Here is a 16,496-nt window from a genome sequence, read left to right on the forward strand (position 1 = left end):
AGTGTCATCACTGGTCGCGATAAGACAAGGGCCCGAGAAGTAGGCAAACCCTGGGACAACGAGAGACCGAGGGTCGCGCCAGACTATGCGGAGAAAGTGGTTTCGCGCACGCGCGCCACGCCACGCCACGCCCATCGAACCCGCCTAAGTCGCCACAGACCCGAAATGACGGACACTCACGGTAGGCCAGCTCTGCTAGCTGACTGCCTCCCTCTTCCACCTACCCTCGGTGCTCTAGCAGAGCGACGCAACCAACACAGACCAAACACACCCCCACACACACCAAACACACACACACCCCACAACCCCGCAGCTCCGCCCCCGACTTCCCCACTGTACCGTCACTTCCGGCCTCCCCCCAACCTGCCTCCGATGGCCACTTCCGTTTCCGACAGTATTTGGGGATCGCGAGGCGGTACTTCCGGCTCCCCCCAGGTCCCCAAGCTTTACTTTTGTGGGGCACGACGAGAAAATCCGCGGCCCCAAATAGTGAGTTCCTGGGGGCTAAACGGGCCGGGGCCGGCCTAGATGGGAGGGAGCCGAGCACCCCGAAGAGCCGCCGCCGCCGCCGCCCGGGGGACCGTACTGCGCTTGCGTGCCTCGCACTACGCATGCGTACACATTTAGGCATCTCCCCACCCCCGCCGGCGCTGTCCATTTGTTACGTGCGCGCGCTTAAGCAGTAGGGGGTTGTGGTGGCCCCTATAAATGCCTGAAAAAAAATTATCAGGTGGCACTCTTCGACTGCCTCGAGAGCGGCTTTAAACAGTTATATGGATCTTGGAGTTTGGAGACTGGGGATTGTGCCTCGCTAATCTATGTTAAAATCTTGGCCGGCAGAGAATTTGAGGCGGCACTGTCCTGGCCACCTAGAATACTGTCTTCGTCTTACCGTCGTCCTCGTTGCGCCACTCCTTCGGCGCTTCCGGAAGTCACCCTTTCCATAGGCGGTTGGAGGCGGCTCTCGAGCTGATTTGCGTGCGGTGGCGTCGTTGGGTTTGACCTCAGTTTTGCCTGGTGGGCGTTTTGTGGCGCCATGTTCTTCCCCGGCGGTGTGCGGCCGAGGGGACACACCATGTTTTGGAGAAGCTAAGGATTTACTGCCTTTCAGGACTTTTGTCTAAAAAAGGACGCCTCCGAGTTTGGGAATTGGGAGCAAATAGAGTTACACTGGACCGAAACACAAGACTCTGACCCTGGGGAATTGAAAGGGCCGCCTAAGAGCTTCTGCGGGCCGGAGGTCCGGGGAGATTATCGTCCCTCTGTCCTCTTCTCGCCCAGCCCCTCGGGCAGGGGCCTGGGCCCCGCGGTGCTGCCAGTGTGCCTGCCTGTGGTGCCCACCCTTTCTGGGATTCGTAGTTTATACTTAAGTCCCAGTACTGTTTCAATTAAGAGTTCTAGTAAGCACCTGGACGTGAGCCCCTAGTTTGTGCCAGCCAGTTTGCTGAGGGTTTCACGTACTGTCATATTTAAAAGGCTTTCAACATATGAGATAAGTATTACATCCACTTTACAGGTGAGTACACCTAGGCGAATGTCAGTGGCAGAACTGATAAATTCAGGCCTACCACACTCCCTTGGGTCAATCACTTCTACTTTACTGCCACAATAACTTGTATCTTAGTTTTTTTTATTAAAAATGTCAAATATTAGCCCAAAACAGTAATAATGAACCCTCATATACACATCATCCAAAGTTTATTCTTTTATTAATTAATTTATTTTTGCTGTGTTGGGTCTTCGTTTCTGTGCGAGGGCGTTCTCTAGTTGTGGCAAGCGGGGGCCACTCTTCATCGCGGTGCGCGGGCCTCTCACTATCACGGCCTCTCCAAAGTTTATTCTTTTAACTAAATTGCAAGCCCATAGCAAGCCTCACCTCTCAGAACAAACCTTTATGGCAGTCTGTGGGTTATAAACAATTTATAAAAGAAGCTCCACACCTTCCATTACATTAACTGCTCCACCCACTTGGCACTCACTACGCAATGACTGGCTCTTGACAATTCTTTCCCTACCTTCTGCTACTTGAGAACTTAATGCCCACCAGAGACTAATAAGTACTTTACAAACACTACTATTAATTATAGCGAATATTTATTTTGGACTTCTGTGCAGGCCTTTGCTATGGGCTTTATGTGCATTAGCTCTTTTAGTCCTATGAGATGGATGATTTGCTCATTTTACAGATGAAAAAACAGGCATAAAGGTTAATAAAGTTATCCAAGATCGATAAGTAGAGTTAAGGGTTTGGACCCACTCTGCCTGACACCACTGTCTGTTCTCTTTAACCACTAGATTATGTAGTCTCTTACTTATAAACATTGAGTGAATGAACTCATGTGTCAGCAAACTTTTCTGGGGGGTGTACATATAGTTTCCCCAATTAACAACTTCAGAGAGAAAGCCTCCCATCCACCATGCTCCAGCACCTGGTTCATACCTGTTCTAAAGCACTTACCAGGTTGTACTGCAATGATTTGTTTATACAGCTAGTTTTCTGTAGACTGACTTCTTCAAGGCCAGGGACTGTGTCTTATTCATTGTTATGTTCCCAGGGCTTAGCCAGTTCCTGACCAACAGCTGGAACTCAAAAACTGTTTGCTAAGTGAGCGAATGAAAGAATCAATCCACTTCTCTTCAGTGCTGCACAGCACAGCAGATATCCCAGCTCAGATATGGGTTGAAAGACCACAGGCCTACCTGGAGGGCTCAGCTCTCTTAATTCCTGGGAGACCCTGGACATGCCAGGATGTATTGTGGAGTAGTTGCATTTAGAAGATGGGGAGGAAGTCCCAAACACTGTAAGTAATCCAGGCTTGGGTTGGAAAACAAGGTTGAAGTTACTCATTAGCAGGTGAAAGGGTCAAGGGTCGAGGCAAGGGGGCTGGAAGCAGAGTGGACTGAGCAGCCAGTCCACGAGGCAAGGGGGAGAGCAGTTAAGGCACCAGCCACTCCACGCAGACCCCCAGCTCCCTCCTGCCTGAAGATGTTCCACCAAATTTGGGCAGCTCTACTCTACCTCTATGGCATTCTCCTTAACTCCATCTACCAGTGCCCTGAGCACAGTCAGCTGACAACTGAAGGACTAGATGGGAAAGAGGTATGGACTGAGAATGTGGGAAGCTTTGCCGGGTTGGGGGTTGGGGGGCCCTTGAGAAGTGGCCTAGGATGACCAAAAAGCCACACTGGGAAAGGAAGGGAGGAAGAGGGTGTGGGTGTTGTGATGATGAAAGCAAGAAGTAAAAAAAATATTAGTACTGTGGCCATCAATGTGAAGACATGTAGAATTGGGAGGTGGGGTTTACTGAGGAGGGGCAAAGAGGAAAAGTCATTTAATGACTCCTTGTCATGGATCCAACCCTCAGTTGGAAAAAGGCAGCCAACACCTTCACCCCTAAGCATTGTCATTCTGACTGATGAAGAGGTTGGATGGATTCTGTAGTGAGACCCACCTTCTTCTGCTCCCCTCGTTGTCTCTCCAGTTCCCAGAGCCCCATCTGGGCCGGTGGTACTTTATCGCAGGGGCAGCTCCCACCAAGGAGGAGTTGGCGACTTTTGACCCTGTGGACAACATTGTCTTCAACATGGCCGTGGGCTCTGCCCCCATGCAGCTCCAGCTTCGAGCTACCATCCGCACGTGAGTGGTGAGGAGGCAGAGGCAGCAGTAGGTACAGTCTCTGCCTAAAGTGTGAGCACCCACCCACAAAGAGCTGGGCTCTTTGGCATATCCATTATTCTTGGTCCACTTGAGTTCAACAGCTCTATTAGTTTCCCTCCGGAGAGATAGGGACCTAACCATCCCTTGGTAGCTTGAAACCCAAGGGGAGCCAGGCTTCAAGAGGAAGTAAGATGAAGTAAACAGAGGCTGGTACTGAGCGGTTGAGGTGTCACTCAGTCTTTCTTCCTTGTCACCACCACCTCTGCAGGAAAAATGGGCTCTGTGCGCCCCGGAAATGGATCTACCACCTGTCTGAGGGGAGCACAGATCTCAGAACCGAAGGTTGGTTCTCTCCAGCCCTCAGTCTCCTCAAGCCCCCTGGGCTTGCTTGCTTCTGTACCTCAGTCCTCACACTTGCCCCACCCACCCCGACAGGCCGCCCTGACATGAAGACCAAGCTCTTCTCCAGCGCATGCCCAGGCGGAATCATGCTGAAAGAGACAGGCCAGGGTTACCAGCGCTTCCTCCTCTACAGTGAGTGAGGGTGCCAGGCAGGAAGCGCTGGGGGGAAGCGGGAGCCGGGGGGCAAGAGAGCCCCTTTCTCTGGGCTCCGTGACATCATCTCAGGAAGGGCTGCGTGCTTCCGTGAGGGCCTCAGCAGGGGCGGTGCTGAGAAGCACGGGCTTTCACGGGCCTTGCCTTGCTCTTCCAGATCGCTCACCACACCCTCCCGAGAAGTGTGTGGAGGAATTCCAGTCCCTGACCTCCTGCCTCGACTTTAAGGCCTTCTTACTGACTCCCAGGAATCAAGGTGAGGGGGTAGAGTCCAACAGAAAACAACTAGGACTCACCAAGTCTTCTGTGAGTGCTGGATGAAAGGGACTCAAGTGATGTCACCAGAGGGCATGGCCAAAGGCCAACATCATCACATTGGCTGTGTTGACACTTCCATTTGTGTCACAGACTGCAATGGCACCACAGGGAGCCAGGATGGGCTCTGGGATACTCAAGAGAGGTTTCTAAGTTTGCAGTGGATAAAAGGGGCAGAGGGTCAGACAGGGGGCAGAGGTCTGTAGGGAAAAAAGCCCTCAGAGACCCGGTCTCTGACATGGGGGAATGAGGGAGTACATTCTTCCTCATCCCATTACCATCAACCTTGCCTCTCTCCCTGGGTCTCCTTCCTTTTCATCCTCTTTTTTTCTCCCTCCTCCCACCAGAGACCTGTGAGCTGTCCAGTAACTGACCTGTGGCTTCATCTGTGCCCCCCAGATGGATACAGTAGGAACTGAGATTGTGGTGGGGGGAGAAGCTGGAGACTCTTAACTCCCTTTCAAGAATAAAGATGATTTTTCAATCCTCATCTCATTTGGGGGTTTGTCTCCCAACATCAGTCCCACTCCCCCCATTTCAGTACTCCCTCTGGACCTTCTACCACCTAAGCCCCCAGCTGGACGGCGTCAGGAAGGACACTGAGTGACAGTAACTCTCACTTTTAGTGGTGTATTTAGGATTTGGTGTGACACATTTATTGCTGAGTGAGCAAAGCCAACCCCCCAGTGGGGTCTGCAAACTCCAGTGCTCCCCATACTGCCTATGAGCTGCCAGCCCTTCTGAGCTGGCCCTCCTGCCAACACTGCCAGCACCATCCCCACTCCCTCTGGCTGCTAGGAACACCCAGATCCCCCCTGCAGGCTCCCCATCACCTGTGGGAACCCCATCCAGACCCCCAATCCACCCACCTAGCAGTGCCACTCTTTCCCAGATAGCACAGATCCCAGGATCCACAGGATCCCTTGAGTCTCTGAACCACCCTCTCACCCCACCCAGAGGTCTGTCTGTCTTGCCTCTAGTCTCCTCCACCCCTGGAGAGTTTTGAAAGGTAGAGAAGACCCTTTAGTCTTTATTCTCCACCACCACTTTTTTTTTTTTTTTTTTTTTTGGTTTTTAAAAAGCGGAGGTGGGAAAAAAAAAAACTGGAAGTGGGAGAAATGTAAAAGCAAAAATTAACAACAGCTGGTGAATTCAAGGCCAATGCCCCCACTGTCCATAAACACACAGACACCCTAAACAGCTCTCCTGTGTGTGAAGGGGGGCGGGGCCTCTGTGCCCTCGTACTCTGGGGTTTCTGCCCCATCCCTGAGGTCCCTGTGCTTACAATGTGGATCATGCCCCCACACTATCTTCACCCTTGCTCCCAACCCACTGAGGGTGGGACGCTGGGCCACACCCCACCCCGTGGTCACAGCCTCTTTCCTGGGTCTCCCCTCTGCTCCTCACCCTCCCTCCCCAACTTCTCGCCCTCCAAGTCAGTGGCCTCCCCATCCCCACTGGGCTCCCGGAGGCTGACAGCCAGCACCAGGGCCTGTAGAAGACCAAAGAGGCAGGCAAAGTGCAGGGGGTGAGCGGTAAGTAGGCTCAGCACGGCATGGAGCCCATGCAGGGCAGCCAGGAAGGACAGTAGCCCATGCAGCCAGAGGCCCAGCGGTCCACGCAGGCCCAACGCGTCCAAGGCTGCCCGCAAGGGCCTTGAGCACAGCCCTAGCAGGGCTGAGGCCAGGAGCTCCAGCAGGTGCAGGGTCAGGTTGGTGGAGATCTGCAGACACTCCTCTGGGTCCCCCAGGTACTGGTAGGGAGCCCCTGCTCCCCCACCTGTTTCCCCCCGCAGCCAGCCCAGCAGCTTCTGACGCTGGCCAGGCTTCTCCGCTGGGGCTTCAAGCCCAGGGGGGCTCAGTCCCTCTTCAGGGGACACACCAGGCTTCTTGGTGCCACCTGAGTCCACAGGATCCCATCCTGGTTTGAGAATGGTCTCTCCAGCCTCCAATCTCCCAGACTCTTGAGTGCTAGAGACAGTCTCATCCCACTTGAGAGAATCCATTTTTTTGCACCCCAGTTGCTCAACTTGGGACTCCCTGCTTGGTTCTGGAGCAGCCCCAGAGCTCCTCTGTGCACCTGAGTCCTTGGTCTTGGGAGGCCCCAGATCTCCCATGGTTTCTGGGGCACTGTCCCAGTCACTCCCTGAATTCTCAGAGGAGCTGTCCATCCGTCTGGGTTCTGGGGCGGGCAGGTCAGGCCTCGTTGATTTCCAGCGGCCCCAGGGGCGAGGTAGCCAGCCACCAAGCTGTCGCAGGAACATGGTTGGGGTGTGTAATGAGCCCCCAAATTCTGGGGCTGCTTCCTGGCACTGCTTAGACTCTCAGGTTTGGGGGCTGAGGGTTTCCTCAGAAGCCACAGTCTGTTCAGGCTCAGAAGAACAGGTATCTGCTGGTGAGTCCTACTCTGAATTCAGAAGTGGCTCCCCACTTCCCTGGATGGTCATGCAGCCTCAAGTGTGTCAAGCGGCTTGTTTCCTTTACAGTTTTGAGGTAAAGGAAGGCACATCCAAGTTCATTCACCACCACCACCCAGCACACAAGATTCCAAAAGTCTCAGGATCTGACAAAGCCTGGGTCACCCCCACAGTGTCCTCCCTGTTTTCCAGGTTTATTTCCCAGCAGGCAGCACCCCAAGTTTCACTCACCAAGCCTACGTCCCAAGGTGCCCCAGCAACTGGGGAGGAGGTTCTCCCAAGAAGGAAGGAAGGAAGGAAGGTGGCCCTGGGTCCTAGGTGCTCCGGAGCGGGAGAGTCCTGAACTGCTGCCCTAAGGCAGCTCAGGAAGAAGTCTCTTGTTAGGTGAGTGAGGGAAGAGGTATCCGGCAAACTCCAGCCAGCAACGTTCGTCCCTTGATTCAGAGGGCTATGAACCCTATAAAGTGGCCCCACCGGCCCCTGAGCACGCAGCTGAGACTCGGTCTCCGCGAGGTCAGGCCGGAGATGTCCTCGGAGATCCCGGTTGCCAGGCAAAGCACGGGCCTGCCTGGGGAGCCAGGCGTCCAGGCGCTGCAGCCCCTCCCGGGCCCAGCGTCCGGGCCGCGGCCTCGCGGATCCGCCCGGAGCCGCAGAGCCCGGAAGCAGCTGCACCGGGACTAGAGGGACAGGCGGAGGCGGGGCCCGCAGCTCGCGGGGCGGACCCTGCCGATCCACCACCGCCCCGCGCCCGCGCTGCTTGTGCGCGCCATCAGTGCGCACCTGGCCGTACCGCGGGGCGCAGAGTCAAGATCACGGGGACCCAACGCCTGAATGTAAACCCAGCTTTCCCTTTTCGTCGTCTAGAGCCCCCGTGACGCCAGTGTTCCCTTAAACTCGCCCGCCCCCTTTAGTCCCCTTTTCTTGTTTATGATTTCATGAAAGGATTTTCCGGAAAAGAAAGCTGAGAGGAGGCTTGGGACTTGAGTAGCCCTTCCTTGCTCCTCCATGCACGTATTTTACCTCTTGGATTTGACGACAGTGAGCGCTTCATGTGCCTGGCACCTAGTATGAGCAGCACAAGGGAGGCGCGGGAGACGAAGTGTGGGAAGGGCAAGTGTAGACAAATAGGATGTGCTTCCTGCCCTCAGGAGTTTTCAGGTATCAAAATGAACAACCTTGGCTTAAAGTGTGTATTTGGGAGGCCAGAGTTCTGGTCCCAGTTTCAGCTAATAGCCTACAGGCTGCATAATCTTAGGCCCTCCTATCACACTGGCCTCTTCCTGCAAGACCCTACCCACTCTCATCACCTCTGAGCCTTCCCTGACCTCCTCTATCACCATGCATTGTATTTGATCACATCCTGTCTCCTCCAGCTGTGAGCAACCTGAAGACTGGGAAAGTCTCTTACTCCCTATTCTTAGCACATAGTATATGAACTTTGTTTGTGAAATCAATGATTGAATTGAGTGGGCAAGGGATGGAGTGGGCAGGGGATGCCTTCTGAGGGAAGTTAGACTTGCACAGAGATGGGCAATTCCTGGTTCAGGGATTGAAAAAATAGGTGGGGCACTCTGGGCAGCGGCTGGGACTAGGAGCGAACCAGACTGGCAGGGAGGTGACCCTATCATACCACCTAGCAGAGCTGCTGCCTCTTCTGGCTCAGGTAGAATTTCATGTGGCCCCCAGCCTGTTTGGCTTCCCTGCAACAGCTTCCAGAAAAGTGAATAAAACACCAAAGAGGGGGAAAAGCTTGATTTATTTCTCAACTCTCAGCCTCTTTTCTCCCACAGGCAGAGTCCACTGATCAAAACCTGAAGGTCTGGAACCTGGGCAGGCCCCAGGAAGTAGAAGCCCAAGTGCCTAGGTCAGGGGCCCAAGTTCAGACTTCAGCAGCAGACCAGGGTCAGAACTTGCCAAGTCAGAACTCAAGGTTCATGTATGTCCTCAGATCCCGCTCCCAGGCCCTGTCCTTCTCCTCCTGCCTTCTCTCCTCCTTCCAGTTCAGTGTGGTCACCCTAGGGGCTCTCTCCCTCCCAGCCACTGCCCGTGTATCCCGAGCTGGGAAATGTGTAACTCGGGGTTGGGGTGCTGATCTGTAGCCTAATCCTTCCTGGTCCCTCTTGAGGACAGTGGGGATGGGACTGGCACGGCCCTCGCCCCGGGGTCCCAGCCCCATTCCAGGCTCCCAGCCCCCCCTCAGCAGCAGCCTGAAGCCTGGGCTGGAGGTAGGCACCCCAAGGGGCAGGTTGCGGGGCTGGAGATCCTGGGACAATGACAGCAGGTGAGCAGTGGAGGTACGGTGGTTAGAGTCTTGGAAGTGGGCATCACAAGCCTCACAGTACTGGGGGGAGGGGGATCGGGACCTGCAGAGAAAAAAAAGAAAGGGTTAAGGGCAGCGCAAGGGTTTAAGCCTCAGAGGTGGGTGGCAGGGTGGGACAGGGTCCTTCCAGTATTTCTGCTGAGGAACAAATTGCCTTCCTCCCCACTTAGCAACGAGGGACCCAAAGGGGAATAGCTGGGAGAAGAGAAGGTTAAAAGGCCTCACAAGGCTCTTGGGTGAGGGAGGATTAATAATAATTACTATAGTTAATGTTTGTATAGTGCTTATTATGCTACAAGCATTGTTCTAGCACTTTACATATATTAACCCATTTACTACTAACAACGCTTTGAGAAAGGTGCTCTTATTGCCCCATTTCTTAGATGAGGAAACTGATGCACATGGACATTAGGTTGCTCGCCCAAGTAAGTAGTCAGGATTTAAACCCAGGGAGTGGGTAAACACGGGAATATAGCAAACATTTTATAATGACTTTAAATGGACTGTAACCTTTAAAAATTGTGAATCACTAATATTGTATAGCTGTAATTTATATAGTATTATACATGAACTATGCTTCAATAAAAAAATAAAATACAAAATTAAAAACTAAATAAATACATAAATTTTTTAAATACAAAAAAATAAACCCAGGGAGCTCATGTCCGTAACCAGACTGCCTTACTAGCCTACACTAGAGGACAGGGGAGAGAACCAACCCTCCAGCTCTGTTCTGGGGCCTCTAGTGTGGAGTAGCTAGGAAGGAAAGAACACAACGGAAGATAAGGCTTCCCCTCACCGGTTCTCTGGACTCCTCGTCTCTCTGGGGCCCTCTCTGACCATGCGGGCCACCTCAGGGAAGCCCGCTTCTTCTGCCAGCTGAGCAGCATCCCTGCCACCCAGCTCGCAGACCCCCACCCAGGCAGCCCCACGGCCCAGGAGATAGCGCACAGCTGCCCCCTGGCCTGCTCGGGCCGCACACATCAGGGGGGTCCACCAGAAAGCATCTCGAGCGTTGATATTCCCCCCAGCTCCCCCTGCCTCATGGGGATCCAACAGTCTTTTTAGTTTTGCCACATCCCCCTCCTGGGCTGCCCTCAGTATCCGGTGGGTCATCTTGTCCTCTGCCCCAAGGGATCTCCTTTGTCCATGTCCTCCTGATACTCCTGCTGCAGCTTCCTTCATCATTCTTCTTCTCTTCCTCTTTCTCTTACTGGCAGACTCAGGCTGAGCCCTCTGGGGTTCACGAGTGCTGCTCTGATCCCCAGTCAAGGCTTCGTAGAAAGCCCGGGCTGCAGCCCCATCCAGGGTGGGCTTCAGCTCTTCAGGCTGTGACTGCAATTGCCCATCTTTCCAGAGATCACTGGGGTCAGTGGCTCGGGTAAAGTTAATGAGGGTGGCCCTGGACATGGCTTTTGGGAGATCTGGGAAAGTGAGACTAGGCAGGGGGAGGATGAGACGAGGAAGCCAAGCCCCTGGTGGTCCTGCAGTGACCAGAGCCACCTCCAGACACCTGCTGGGAGAAGGAAAAGTATCCTTAGCGTCAAAAATCCCCTCCTAACCCAAAAGTGACCCCACAACCTAGGACCCTGCAGGGCCTGAGGACCATAGATCATGTGGAAAAACAGGAAATCCTACAGTAACAGACCATGCCCCTTAGTAAAGGTTAACAAAGAAGTCTCCATAAGACAGCTGCCCAGAGGTCCTGCGCTCCGCCCCCACTCCCATCCTCATCAACAATAAATAATAGCCTCTCTGAGGCTACTTTACCACCGCGTAAGACATACCGTTAAGAAAAACAATCAGCCTGGCTCTTTAAATCGTCCTCGATCCTATTTCGGGTAACGTCTTCTCAAACAAAAACAGACTTGACACTTCTCCGGAAGCAGGAAGCAGATTTAAGGAAGAGGTTCCAGTCTGTGTTGTTTCGTAGCTTCTGTACTGCAAAATGACACTACTCTAAGCAAAGGAATCGACAGAGTCACACGATACAAAGACGCATGCGTGGCTTGAGGGGGACAATTACTTGAGAGCGCAGGCGCGCGCAAGCGCCGGGGCTGTTTCCCGCCTTGGAATCGTTCCAGTAGCATACCGCAACGCAGCACGTGCCCAAGTAGCGCGAGGACCGAGAAAGATCCGTCGGTTGGTGTGCTGCTTTTACATAACGCCCCCACAATACCCTTCGCCTCCCTCAAGGTGGCCCCCGCTCCGAGCTCATTTTCTGTCCCTGGGAAACCATTCTCGGGCTTAAGAAAGGCCCTGAGGTGGAGAATGCCCAGAAACCGTGAAAAGAAATAACGTCTCACAGCCCCTCACCATTACTCTGACCTGGGTTCGAAGGTCACACTTAGCGCCTGCAGCAGCGCCGTTCAAGCCCTAAGAGGAAATGCAGAAGTACAAGGGAACAAGCAGCAGAATGGCTGTCGCCACCTCAGGTTAGCGCACGGGGCAGTCCTGGTTCTGTCGCCGTTCAGTTCAGCCCAGTACACCCTACCCAGGTCCGTCAGCACGGAACCCGGCCTCACCTCCCGCCTCCGGAGCCCAAACCCCGGGGTGAAGTATGGACCCCTTCGGGGGTCTCCTTGGCGAGCTGACTCGGGCAAGGAGCCCGACAGGCGATAAGGACCAGACTGGCTGGAGCGGATGAGGTCAATGCCCTGGGAAGCGTAGCCGCGCCGGGGCCTGAGGCTCGCTGTGCGAGGGGAGCGGCAGGAAACGACACCGGCAACCGTGTTCCTCTCCCCGCCCTTCTCGACCCCACGATTCCGGGAATCACACGACTATATTCCCCAGGCTCCCTGGCCCAGACGCGATACTGACTTTCCGCTTCCGGTTGAGCCTAGCCGCCCCTTGCTGCGCCCCGCCCCCGAGCGTCTCCCTCAGGAGCCTCGCGACACCAGGGTCGTGCGCGGGTCATCCTGGGATTCGTAGTTCGGCTTTCCCTAGTTTCGCCAGTTTCTCCCTACCGGGGACTCCATTTCCCGGCGTCCATCGCGGCTCCCAACGCTAAGCACTTGCGCGTTGCCCTCTTCCCCACCCTCCCCAATTTCCACTCCCCCCCACCCCACTTCGCCTACCGCGGTCTTGTCCGCGCCCTACGTTGCAGCGGTCCCCGCGGTTCCTTGGAAGCAGAAACTCCCCTTTCCCCCCCCGTCCCCCGGTCCCAGTCCCCGTCCAGTCGGTGAGTCTGGGGTCGTCCCCGCGCCGTGTCCCCTGTCCCTGGGCGCGGCACATGGGGTCTCCCCGCCTTGATATGGGGGTGGGGAAGGAAGTGACCTGGTCCGGCACCGAGGGAGGGAGAGGTGGCCAAAAGGGTGGAGGCGGGATGTGGGGACTCCCATGAAAGGAACCTGAGGGCCACCCCCAGGCCATGAGAAAAGGAGGGGCTCGGCTCTTGCTTGGAAAGGATAAACTTCGGAACGCTTGGGAATGGGGCCGGGAACACGCGGAGACTTGCGCGGGTAGGGAGCCTGAGCCGCGGGCCCTGCCGGAGTTGACGCGGAGGAGAGAGGGGCCTGGCCTTCGGGAGCGTCAGGGATGTGGGTAGGACTAGTGGGTCAAGACCTGTCGGTTTCTCACAAGTGGTGGGACCCCAAAGAATTTATCTAGTCTCAGAGAAAAGGGGCCGAGATGTGAATAAGAGGAGCTAGAGAGACGTGCTCCAGGTTCGGATCCTTTAAGAAAGGGTTGCCCCAAATTCTTCCATGGTTGGAGGGCAAAGTGTGGAAGGAGGGAGGATATCAGAGGCAGGGAGGGAGAGCTTACCCTTACACTCCTCTTTCTTTAGCTTACGTGAAGATGAGCAGCTCAGAGGAGGTGTCCTGGATTTCCTGGTTCTGTGGACTTCGTGGCAATGAATTCTTCTGTGAAGTGAGTTCTTCTCAAACCCCCAATCCATCTCCACATATAATCTGGCTAAATAAAAAATTCTCCCGCATATTCAGCTTCCACACACTTCTTTCACAGGCTTACGTAAAAACTCTTTCTCGTCAAGGAAGAGTCCCCTTAGTAACTCCCTCACTAACTTGTGGTGAAGGGGCGAGACTGGGGCCCCAAATCAGCCCTGACATTCTCCAGCAGTATAACGTTGGACACGTCAACCTGTGTATTTTCTTTTTTATTACCACAGTGGTACTGGTAGTGGTAGTACCTATCTTTTATGGCTGTTAGGACTAAAATAGTTCCTACTAAAACGTTCTGTAACGTGTAAAGCTGTGTGTTAACATAAGGGATTGTAACTGCCTTCAGAATCCAAGCTGTTGAGCCTCCACCTTCCTCAGAGAGCCAGCTGGCCCTAAGGAGAGGCCAAAACTGAGATGGGAAGCAGGAATAGGAACAAGGATCATGAAAGGAATGTCTCTCTAAGACGGGGTTTGCTGTACCTGTTTATCCTTGGAAAAGAAAATCCGAAGCTTCTATGGGTGGGCGGTACATGTGAGCTGGGGAGAGAGACTCAAGTACTTCTGCTGAGTTGGGAGTGCCGGGCAAAGGGAACAGAAGCAGTTGTGTTGAGGATAAGGCACCAGTTGGAGCAACTTGCCCAGGTCAAAGCTGAGGATTCTGTTGTGGGTTTCCTTTTGACTTCATGTCCCGACAGGTGGATGAAGATTATATCCAGGACAAATTCAATCTCACTGGACTCAATGAGCAGGTGCCTCACTATCGACAAGCTTTAGACATGATCTTGGACTTGGAGCCTGGTGAGACACCCTCAGGGTTGTTTTGTGTGTGTATGCTTTTTTTCCTTTTTAAATCCTGTTTATCTGCTTTTTGAATTTCTAAATTTCCTTTTGGTTCTCTGACCCCCTTAACCCAAAGTCTTCTACTTCATTTTGATTCCCTACCTCACTCTTGCTTAGTTTTGTGACTTAACACCACTCATTCCCATACTCTGATCCTGTTAACTTAGCGCTATTCCATAATGCCCATTTTTCCATGAGTCTTATTTTCTGCTGCTTTTCCCTGCCTTGCACCTTCCAGGCTAGAGTTTTGTCTTCTGTGGAGACATCTTTGCGTTTATGTATCGAGGGAGAGAAGGGAGCAGAGGCTGAGAGGGATGGAAAGAAGGCAGAGCTGCCTTGGGTTGGTGGAAGGGTCAGAGGCCCAGGTTTCTGGGTCAAATGCCCAGGCCGTGGGTGTGGTGAGGCTCAGAGTTGGGTGCTGGGCTAACTGAGTAACCAGCAGCCCCTGGGGATGGGCAGGGCACCCAAAATAGCTGTAAGACAAGTGGTTGCATTTGGTTGGGCCATGTTTCAGATGAGGAGCTGGAAGACAACCCCAACCAGAGTGACCTGATTGAGCAGGCAGCTGAAATGCTCTATGGATTGATCCACGCCCGCTATATCCTCACCAACCGTGGCATCGCCCAGATGGTGAGGCCTCTCTACTCCCAGTTGGCTCCTTCGCAGGCAACAAGGGAAACAGTTTCCTGCAGCAAGAAGTCACTTGTTTCAACCTTGTCAAGGAATCTAGCTTAGAAGAGGGAAATAAACCCCAGAACCTAGGCTTAGGGATTAAAACCTGATTGAGGGTGTGCTAAAGGGGGTGTTTTCAGGGAGGGAGATGTGACCTTGGGCAGGAAGTTGTAGACCGCCTCTTCCTCAGAGAATAAGCAGCGAATGGCTCTGATGGTCTGCAGCCTGCCTAACTGGAGGAAGGGAAGCAGAGGAGTCTTGAGGGCCCATCTGAGCCAGAAAAGGGGCCTCTGGACAGCGAGAGACAGGAGGAGTTGGGGACAGAGTGACGTGGGTTGGGCTGAGGAGGGGGTTGTCTCTTCTCTTCATACCTATCCAGCAACCCCTTCCATTTTATTCACTGCAGTTGGAAAAGTACCAGCAGGGAGACTTTGGCTACTGTCCCCGTGTGTACTGTGAGAACCAGCCAATGCTTCCCATCGGTGAGTGTTGGAAAAGGGAAAGAAGGGCCACATAAAATGGCAGGTCCACTGGGAAGGAGTTGGGGCTCAGCAAGTTGGGGCCTGAGTCCAGGAGGGAGGTTGGGCAGGCTTGGGTTACCTGGCCTGCTGAGTCTGGCTGTCTCCCAGGCCTTTCGGACATCCCAGGTGAGGCCATGGTGAAGCTCTACTGCCCCAAGTGCATGGACGTGTACACACCCAAGTCATCGAGGCACCACCACACGGATGGCGCCTACTTCGGCACCGGTTTCCCTCACATGCTCTTCATGGTGCACCCCGAGTACCGGCCCAAGAGGCCCGCCAACCAGTTTGTGCCCAGGTGGGGAGCAGGGACAGAGTCACCAAGGGTCAAAGGAAAGGGCCGGGGTCCCCCAGAAAGAAGGGAGGACAAGGACAGGGCATGGTCTGTTCTTGACACCTACTTCTCCCAAAGCCAGGGCTTTTCCCTGCTGAGTGACCTTGGGAAAGTTGTGTGATCATCTATGCCTCAGTTCCGTTATCCATGAAGTGGGGATGGTGACATGCCTGACAGTGTGTTTTTAAATGTATGAGTCGCTTAAAGTAATGTTTGTCACTTGAAGCAACATTTAAACAGTAGCTAACCTTGTTGTCTTCTTGGGTGTTCAGCCTTCTGCCAGGAAATCCTCAGAGCCACGGTTCAAGTGTGGTTTATCTTCCTGGAGTACCATTTTTACTCTTGTGTAGAGAAGGAAAGTTCAGCTTTATATTGAAACAAGTACTGACGTGTGTGCTTGTGCGTGTGTACACACGTGTACGTCCTAGAATTTGAGTTTTAATGGATATTTAAAATAAATTTCCAAATATTCTTGAGAGAAGAAGTTTGGGAACCTCTGCCCTTCAGTACTGAGCAGGCCCATGAAGGAGCTGGGGTGGGGAGGCAGGAATGCTGGCCACAGGCAGGGCCAGGATGGGGCTCACACTGCTGCCTCTCTGACCTCTGCCCTGACCCAGGCTCTACGGTTTCAAGATCCATCCGATGGCCTACCAGCTGCAGCTCCAAGCGGCCAGCAACTTCAAGAGTCCAGTCAAGACGATTCGCTGATTCCCCACCCCACCTGTCCCCAGTCTTTGACACTTTCATTCCTTTGCTGCCACCCTTTCATGAACCCTCTATGGTTTTTAGTTTAAATTAAAGGAGTCATTATTGTGGTGGGAATATGAAATAAAGTGGAAGAAAAGGCCGTGGGCTGATTTGCTGGTGCTTGGGGTTGGGGAAGGGAGGGTAATGGTGTGCTGAACCCCAGGAGCTCTCCTGGCCCCGCCCCCCCCCTCAGCTTGAAATCCAGCACAGATTTGT

The 16,496-nt window shown here is 53.7% G+C and overlaps 4 protein-coding genes across 14 annotated transcripts; 2 read left to right on the forward strand and 2 right to left on the reverse strand.

Moving 5' to 3' along the window:
• The first annotated feature begins 41 nt into the window (after positions 1-41).
• Positions 42-5,018, forward strand: APOM (apolipoprotein M). Of its 3 annotated transcripts, none has more exons than XM_033864004.2 (7): positions 42-181; positions 2,556-3,100; positions 3,483-3,637; positions 3,927-4,000; positions 4,094-4,192; positions 4,371-4,469; positions 4,876-5,018. In XM_033864004.2, the coding sequence occupies exons 2-7, from the start codon at positions 2,987-2,989 to the stop codon at positions 4,899-4,901; spliced, it is 567 nt and encodes a 188-aa protein (XP_033719895.1). In that variant the 5' UTR covers positions 42-181; positions 2,556-2,986; the 3' UTR covers positions 4,902-5,018. The 3 variants fall into 3 exon arrangements, with proteins under 3 accessions (XP_033719895.1, XP_073666674.1, XP_073666673.1); XM_073810572.1 differs by lacking the exon at positions 42-181 and adding an exon at positions 710-1,516; XM_073810573.1 differs by lacking the exon at positions 2,556-3,100 and having other exon boundaries at positions 52-181.
• Positions 5,019-5,144: 126 nt separating this feature from the next.
• On the reverse strand, positions 5,145-7,616 carry C10H6orf47 (chromosome 10 C6orf47 homolog). Its single transcript, XM_004311208.4, has one exon. It carries the CDS (start codon positions 6,789-6,791, stop codon positions 5,898-5,900), a length of 894 nt encoding a protein of 297 aa, XP_004311256.1. The 5' UTR covers positions 6,792-7,616; the 3' UTR covers positions 5,145-5,897.
• A 1,065-nt stretch (positions 7,617-8,681) lies between these two features.
• Positions 8,682-12,075, reverse strand: GPANK1 (G-patch domain and ankyrin repeats 1). 7 transcript variants are annotated; one of them, XM_019927205.3, is made up of 4 exons: positions 11,790-12,075; positions 11,052-11,200; positions 10,064-10,777; positions 8,682-9,307 (listed from the first exon to the last, which is right to left on the reverse strand). In XM_019927205.3, the coding sequence occupies exons 3-4, from the start codon at positions 10,672-10,674 to the stop codon at positions 8,863-8,865; spliced, it is 1,056 nt and encodes a 351-aa protein (XP_019782764.1). In that variant the 5' UTR covers positions 10,675-10,777; positions 11,052-11,200; positions 11,790-12,075; the 3' UTR covers positions 8,682-8,862. The 7 variants fall into 7 exon arrangements, with proteins under 7 accessions (XP_019782764.1, XP_019782763.1, XP_019782760.1 ...); XM_019927204.3 differs by having other exon boundaries at positions 11,052-11,205; XM_019927201.3 differs by having other exon boundaries at positions 11,593-12,075.
• Positions 12,076-12,302: 227 nt separating this feature from the next.
• CSNK2B (casein kinase 2 beta) lies at positions 12,303-16,378 on the forward strand. Of its 3 annotated transcripts, none has more exons than XM_004311207.4 (7): positions 12,303-12,445; positions 13,052-13,134; positions 13,862-13,964; positions 14,521-14,636; positions 15,085-15,160; positions 15,308-15,497; positions 16,151-16,378. In XM_004311207.4, exons 2-7 carry the CDS (start codon positions 13,063-13,065, stop codon positions 16,239-16,241), a joined length of 648 nt encoding a protein of 215 aa, XP_004311255.1. In that variant the 5' UTR covers positions 12,303-12,445; positions 13,052-13,062; the 3' UTR covers positions 16,242-16,378. The 3 variants fall into 3 exon arrangements, with proteins under 3 accessions (XP_004311255.1, XP_033719894.1, XP_019782766.1); XM_019927207.3 differs by lacking the exon at positions 12,303-12,445 and adding an exon at positions 12,588-12,725; XM_033864003.2 differs by lacking the exons at positions 12,303-12,445; positions 15,308-15,497 and adding an exon at positions 12,579-12,725.
• Positions 16,379-16,496: the final 118 nt, after the last annotated feature.

The sequence above is a fragment of the Tursiops truncatus genome, chromosome 10 (assembly GCF_011762595.2).
Source record: "Tursiops truncatus isolate mTurTru1 chromosome 10, mTurTru1.mat.Y, whole genome shotgun sequence".
Classification (NCBI taxonomy): domain Eukaryota; kingdom Metazoa; phylum Chordata; class Mammalia; order Artiodactyla; family Delphinidae; genus Tursiops; species Tursiops truncatus.